This window comes from Salminus brasiliensis, chromosome 22 (assembly GCF_030463535.1).
Source record: "Salminus brasiliensis chromosome 22, fSalBra1.hap2, whole genome shotgun sequence".
NCBI lineage: Eukaryota > Metazoa > Chordata > Actinopteri > Characiformes > Bryconidae > Salminus > Salminus brasiliensis.
In genome coordinates, this window is record NC_132899.1 from 23,580,774 (window position 1) to 23,587,939 (window position 7,166).

At 42.2% G+C, this 7,166-nt stretch overlaps 1 protein-coding gene across 1 annotated transcript; it reads left to right on the forward strand.

Annotated features, from left to right (window-relative positions):
* Positions 1-3,795: 3,795 nt before the first annotated feature.
* On the forward strand, positions 3,796-5,565 carry neurl2 (neuralized E3 ubiquitin protein ligase 2). Its single transcript, XM_072667305.1, has 2 exons — positions 3,796-4,513; positions 5,450-5,565. The coding sequence occupies exons 1-2, from the start codon at positions 3,796-3,798 to the stop codon at positions 5,563-5,565; spliced, it is 834 nt and encodes a 277-aa protein (XP_072523406.1).
* Positions 5,566-7,166: the final 1,601 nt, after the last annotated feature.

Below are 7,166 nucleotides of genomic sequence, written 5' to 3' on the forward strand. Positions count from 1 at the left end.
GGCTTTAGTGACTTTTTCTAGGGCAGAATAAGTGCCCTAGAAAATAATAACAGAAAAGAATCATTTTTATTGATTAAATTAGATTTTTTTTAATCAACACAGGGTGAAAATCATACGCCTTCATGCTACCACCACCATGCTTAACAGTTGGTACAGTGTTCTTGGGCTTGGATGTCTCTCATTTACTCACAGACATCTTTGTCTCATCTGACTGTTAAACTTTTCCCCAGAAGGCTTTTTCTTTGTCCTTGTGGTCAGCTGCCAACCTTAGCAAACTGCAAGTCCTGCCTTGTGTAAATCTACATTTCTCCTTCTCCTTCTGCACCTCTGCACGTCTAAGCTCTTTGGACTTTCACATCATTACGTCTGCTGGTCAATCCAATGGGTGCTATCAGACAAAGCATTATAAAGTGAGAAGCTACCAGTTGTAGTCAATCACGATCACTAACAGGAAGTTAAGAGGCCTTCACTAGTTAAAAGACATGTTGATTTCAGAAAATAAAAAAATAAAAACTGCCTTGTAAACTGATTTTTTCAAATCAAAAATGCTTATTGAACACTTATTCTGCACCAGTTTGAAGAAATTATTGAAAGGCCAATATTGCCATTATATTACTGTTCATGTTCAGTGTGTGTCCACTTTCCGATAACAAACATTGTAACAAAAACAGTCCCCAAAGAAATATATTTTTTCTATTTACTACTAATTTTTACTATTATACATATTGCATGTGTAACTCGTAAGACGCCTGTAGCTGCACTGGTTATTTTGGATAGTGAACCAAAAGGCTGTACTGTATTTGTATTGTTGAAATTGTGACCTCTGGTACCTACTGGGAAAAACTCTGTGAAGAATCTAATTTTCCACAATTAAACATTGACTGTATATCAAACCATTCTGGAAAAAAATCTGTGGATTCCCCTTTTAATGAGAAGTGAAACTACTGGTGCGCACCACCAAATTTTAGACAGTAGAAGTGAAGCGCTGCAGTAAGAAAGCAGGCCTGAAGGCAGGATGCAAATACAAGCCCAGTTTAATAATAAAGGACGTAAAGAAACAACTACAACCAAATACACTAAAGCTAAGAATGCTGAACTAGGACCTAGAAGAACAAGCCCAGACTAGAGTAGGATGAAACCATAGAACTATTCATGATAGCATGAAGGAATATGAACAGGAGCATTCAGTAGCAGAACAGAATTACAGAAAAATCCACTTCACAACAAAAACCAAGGCCAAATCCAGGGGTATACTGTTTATCCTGAACAGGTAACATGGGAGCAGCTGGGACAAACTCTGATAAGTTATGGCTCATCCACTCATCCAGCCCGACCTGCTGGAAGACTGACTGGTGGGGTCCTCTCTACCTGCGTCAGACCAGCTGCCACCCACCAATCTGACCACCAGTCTCTCCCATCAACCATGCCACACCAGCTGCACACCGTTCTACCTGCCTAATGACCATGTTAAAACCTAAATGGCTCTTAACTATCTACCACTATTAATATCACCACTATTAGCCATCATTTCTCTCATTACTCTGACCATTACTGCCATGACTGTATTAAGTTATACTACACCATGATTATTATATTATGATATTATGATTATGTTGCACACCTGACCAGTACAACATTCTTGGTGGTTCTGTGACTTTTATCAATAATTTATAAATAGTTCTGAACAGAGGAGGATGGGTCGGGTCCCCCTTGTGAGGCTTGGGTCCTCCCAAGGTTTCTTTCTCCAGCCCTGAGGGAGTTTTTCCTTGCCACTGTCACTTTTGGTTTGCCCACCGGGGGTCTTAGGTTTTCACATCTTTTTATGTTGTTGATTTCTTGTCTTTTTACTAATTACTGATTGTGTAAAGCTGCTTTGTGACAACACCCATTGTAAAAAACCCTATACAAATAAATTTGATTTGATGAATTGATTGAGGGCTAACAATAACACACAGGTGGGAAAACTAATAATGAGGCGGGTCAAGGGCGGAGACAGTGAAGCAAAACATAAACAATGAAGTACCAACAGGAGCACATGGGGAACGTAAACATGTTCCATGGAACATAGACAAAGACAGGGACGATGCTGGGCTGGGCTGGGCAAGGCATTACTGAAAGTAACAGCAGCCATTCTATGCAGCAGCTGCCTCCTAAAAGGCTTTGTGAATGTATTACCCTTTCAAACTGTGCCAGATAGGAAGGTAGGGCAAACAAGAGCTGTTCTGGCCCAGATAAGGCTTTATAGAGTGGAACCCACATTACAGTGCAGAACAGAGGGCTCATCTCTGAACACATAATAGACAGAAGGATGTATTTTGGGTGCTACAGGGGAAGAAGAACACAGGGTTATTACAAAGACACACTCACACGCTCACATATACACTCTGTTCAAAGGCATCAGCATAACCTATATTATCTGTGCTTACTCTAACAGCACTATGCTCACAGATTTCGCTGGAACATTGTTCCACCACTGCATAACTTCTTTTATTCTGGATTTACAACAGTGCTTTATCCCGTATTAATGTTTACAGAAGTCAGTCACAAAACGTCAAACTGGGGATAGCATGTTAGGGCTATTTTGCTTTAACCCCTTTAAACACTCCAGGGCTTATTACAGACTAAGAGTTATTACTCAGGAACTACAGGGACATCTGTACAAACTGGTGAGGCTGTTTTGGGTAATTTGGGAAGTTTGTTATAACACTTTCAGCCTGGCAGTGGTCCACAGGCTTTTCCAGGGGTTTATAAGGGCTTGATTTTCACTCTCCTTGGTGAGACGGCCAATTCTGAAGGGTTAAAGGGTTCAATTTTAGCTCTTTTTAGACTTTTTCAGTTTATTACACTTTCCAATCTTTGAACCTCTGTTATAGAACATGGCACCTAACCATTTGCTACTTGTGGCTCACACAACCGACCACCCAAAGATTTCATAGTCCACAGAAAAACGCAGTAATTCAAAATCCAATCAAATATATCACAAAATTTCACTTCACGCACCATAATAAGCTTCTTTATTTTTATCAATGATGGATGAATCCTTATCAATTTAAGAGAAAAGCCTGACCTAAATATAAAGTTTCCTTTTCACAAATAATTACCACAGTAATATTTGTAATATTTAGCATAAACTGATGTTTGGTGAAATGCCTAAACAGTGTAACAAAAAATAAATGGTTAACAATGCCCTATCAGCACCACTGCAAGGCCACAGCCCACTTCTACTGCCTTAGAATTCAACAGGCTGCAGTTGTTGCTGTGCCTTTAAGACAGTTGTATGTAAATGAACTCTGATATATTGTGGTTTAGAGAACAGTCCAGACTGAAACACTCCTTATGATGTCATTGTGAATGGGTGGGGCTAATCTGCTTTAGGCTGAATATGTGGATATGCAATATTGTGCAAAAGTTTAGAAAGCTGTAAAAATGCAAAAAGTGAAAAAGCTCTTCTCAGAGCTGTGCATTCAAGCTCATGCCAGTAGGTGGCGCTCAGCTGCTGGAAAGGGGGTATTCCTATTTGAGGGGGTTATCCCTATCTGCTCTGCATACCTTGCCATCTGTTTTGAACAACCAGTGACACATGCAGTGGGTTCAAAAATAGCCACAACTCTGGAACTAGAAACTTCTCCAAGCTACAGTGTGTTGGAGTTCGTGGAGGAAGGATATGCCTGCCACCAGGACAAAATGGATTTAAAGATGGCTTTAGACGTTAGAGAAGTGTAAAGGACGTGTCTCTGACGTTTTATGCTCTTTTTATGGTGAAGTAACATTTTTTAAAGATTGGAATTTTTGAAAATGGCTGCGGTTTTGGGCCAGTTCATGCAGTTCCACCCAGTTCATGGAACCAATGTGCAACTGGACCTTTCTAGAACCAAGGCCACTCGAGTGGAAAGCTTTGCCAATGGAATCTGCTTCAGTAAGCATCCGCTGAGCCCTGGAGAGATCTTCCTGGTGGAGATTGAGGACAAGGAACTGGGCTGGTGTGGCCACCTCAGGATCGGCCTGACCGCACGTGACCCTCAAACTCTGGAGATTGTTCCTGAGTACTCCCTGCCTGACCTAGTGGACCAGGGAGAAAGCTGGGTGTTCGCTATCACCAGGAACCACAATAAGGTCATTGAAGACGAGGTTCAAGGAGAAGCAGGGCAGGCAGCAGATGGGAGAAATGAGGAAAGCAACAGACCTAAAAGTTTCTTCACAGACACCCATCTGTATATAGAGAACATAAGCATACCCAAGGAAAAGCTGGTGGGACGGAGTCGACCCGGGCGGTTTAGTCACATCCTGGATGATCTGTACAAGACCAATGCTTTGCCTCCGACCGCACGACGCAGTCGCATTGGAGTAGTCTACGTGCAGAAAGGGCAAGGCTTTGCTGATATGCATATTGTCATCAATGGTGAAGACATGGGTGCCTCTGCTAAAGGAATCCCCACCAATCAGCCTCTCTACGCTGTGGTAGATGTATTTGCTGCCACTAAATGTGTCAGAATTGTCCAGGTGGAATATGGCTGTAAGTCCCAAACTGAAATGAGGATACTGGAATATTGGGGATATTTTATAAATAAATTAAACTCAAACAAAAGAAATGTAGGCAAAACAGAACAGGCCTCAAGGCAGCACAGTGAAGCAGCATGTAGTGTGTGTGCCACAAGGCTCCAGTGGCCTGGGGCTATGGGTTTGATCTTCCTGCCTCCCAAAAAACACATGATAAGAGAACTGGCTGTGTTAAACCGCTCATAGGTGTGAGGTTGTGGGTAAATAGGTGTGTGTTCTACCCTACAATAGTCTGGTTACCTGTCCAGGAGGTATTCCTGACCTGAACCCAGTGATTCCGGGTATGCTCCGGACTTATCGCTGACCTGACCAGGAGGAAGAACATAAGACAATAAATGACTAAATAAAGGATAGGATTCATAAGGCTACAGTCTACCACACAACCTCAGAATAAGATCATTAAATTGTGGCCTGACTTAGGATCTTGTTTCCACACCTTACTAAGTGATGGTCATGACTTAATTACCTTGTTCTCACACCTCACTAAGCCATGGCCTCAAATTAATTATCTTACTAAGTTGTGGCCACAACTTAATTATCTTGTTCCCACATCTTACTATGTCTAGGTTTTTGTTATGTGGGATGTCATCAGTGGGGCTCTTCTCGTACTCTTCTATAACCTGTATCATCTGCCTCATTACGTTACAAGCCCAATCATTGTCTACGCAAATTTGCCCCTTGTGTGCATTTTATAGAAATGCTCGTGAAATATGGCTTGATAATAATACCAACAACAACATATTTTGGGCTACTGAGATTACTGATACACTGTGATACAAATCTGCATAAATACTGCCCACTCCAATATCAAAATATACAGATACAGTACATGTACATATGATTTCTAACATAATTGAACCTTTTTCTTCTGTTTCTTCCACTTCTGTTGTAGTTTCCTCGCTGCAGACACTCTGCCGAAAGACTATTCAGAAGCATATTGTCCACAGAATGGCTCTGGACTGGTTGGAGCTTCCAGAAATCCTAAAGAACTACTGTAAATTTGAGTAACAGAGTGGTGATCATGAACAGGCCCAAAGACAGAAGGTCCTGTGTGCAGAGCATTTTTACAGATGACTAACTCTCCAGCAACACGGATGGATCATCACATCTGCCATTAACATTTGTTACAATACGTAATATAATGGCAAATAATGAAACAGGAGCTTTAATGATTTAACACTGTGGTAAATAAGTCTTACTGTATGCATTTCTTCTGTAAGCTAAACTCTGTAATCATAGCCCACTGAGATATAGCATTGTGAGACATACTGTACCTACTGTAAATGTCTGTATTATACACTTGTCTTTTAATAAAATACATGTTAGCCGTTTAGTGATTTTGATAGGACCATATGTAGACAACATTTCATTTCATTTCAGGTAGTCTGCCCCCCTCTACTCTTTTAGGGACAATTTTTAAGCCCACTGCTGCAAAGAGTTGGTTGCATTCATTGCTGCCACAGAACCATTAGTGGATTCAGGTCCTGATGTTGGAGGATCACTTCCAACATATCCCAAATGTACTGGATGGAGCTCTATCACTCATCGGTCCAGGACACAGTTCCACTGCCTCACAGCCCAGTGCTAGGGGCTGTATATATTGTCGCTGTCAAATGAAAAACATGTATCTCCAAAATAGCAACTTTTACAGGAGAAGCAAAAACCCTTCTAAACTTTCAATGGAAGTCAATGTAAAATCATTTTATTCCAAGTCATTTTAGAGCATTTCTGTTGGTCAAGAATTATGTCAACACTGGCTAAAGAGGATGAGAAATGCTTCTAGCCTATGGTTGGCACTGGGCATGGTGGCCCTTTGCTCATGCCTGGCTGCTACAGAGTGCCCTATTCTGCTGGCAAGGCGTTTCTATGGAGATCGTACAAAGTGTGTGCTTAATTGAACGCCAGTGGACGCAATGGGTGCTCCCTAAATGAACTGAATTACTAATGAACTCACCCTATTACTAATGAAGGGCCCTATTTTAGCGATCATTAGTCGAGCCGTCAACAGTCAACAGCTTGATTTAGGGCGCTTTGGTAACAACGGGCTAAAAAAGATGTTAAAGTTATGTACTAAGTCTCTTAATTAATCATGTGTGTGTTTTGGGCGTAAGGTGCAATAAACCGATCAGCCTGTCACTTTCCATTCCCTTTAAGAGACAGGCGCGCTCTGACTTGCTGATTGCTATTTCTATGGGGCCTAGCGGGGGTGTACGCGCGTTGGGTGCGCGCGTTGGGTGCGCGCCTGTGTTGATGAACGTCTAGCTGCTGACTGTTGACTGCTTGCTAGGCTGTTTTCAGTCAGTGGCGCGCCCGTGTTTTCCATAGCCAAGATAGCAACACGCCAGACATGTACCTGAACACACCTCATGTCGAGACCACCACAAGTACCGCTGCTATTTAAACGGCGCAGGCGGAGGGCGTGAAAATATAAAGACTGTTGGCTGGGTGTAAGATAGGGCCCTAAGTGTCTGAATACTTCAGGAAAATGAGAACAGTCAAATCCTGTGAGTCCCGTGTGGACACGCTGCCCCCTGCTGGCCCTTAGTCTCTTTTGGCAATAGTCTCGCCCTGTGAAGCGGCGTCACGATCACGTGACCGGAATATTATTG

Bases quoted from the DNA above. Each gene is read 5' to 3' on its own strand.
- neurl2 (XM_072667305.1), top strand. From the start codon at position 3,796: ATGGCTGCGGTTTTGGGCCAGTTCATGCAGTTCCACCCAGTTCATGGA. The intron at 4,514-5,449 runs GTAAGTCCCAAA...CTTCTGTTGTAG, and splicing joins TGTCCAGGTGGAATATGGCT to TTTCCTCGCTGCAGACACTC.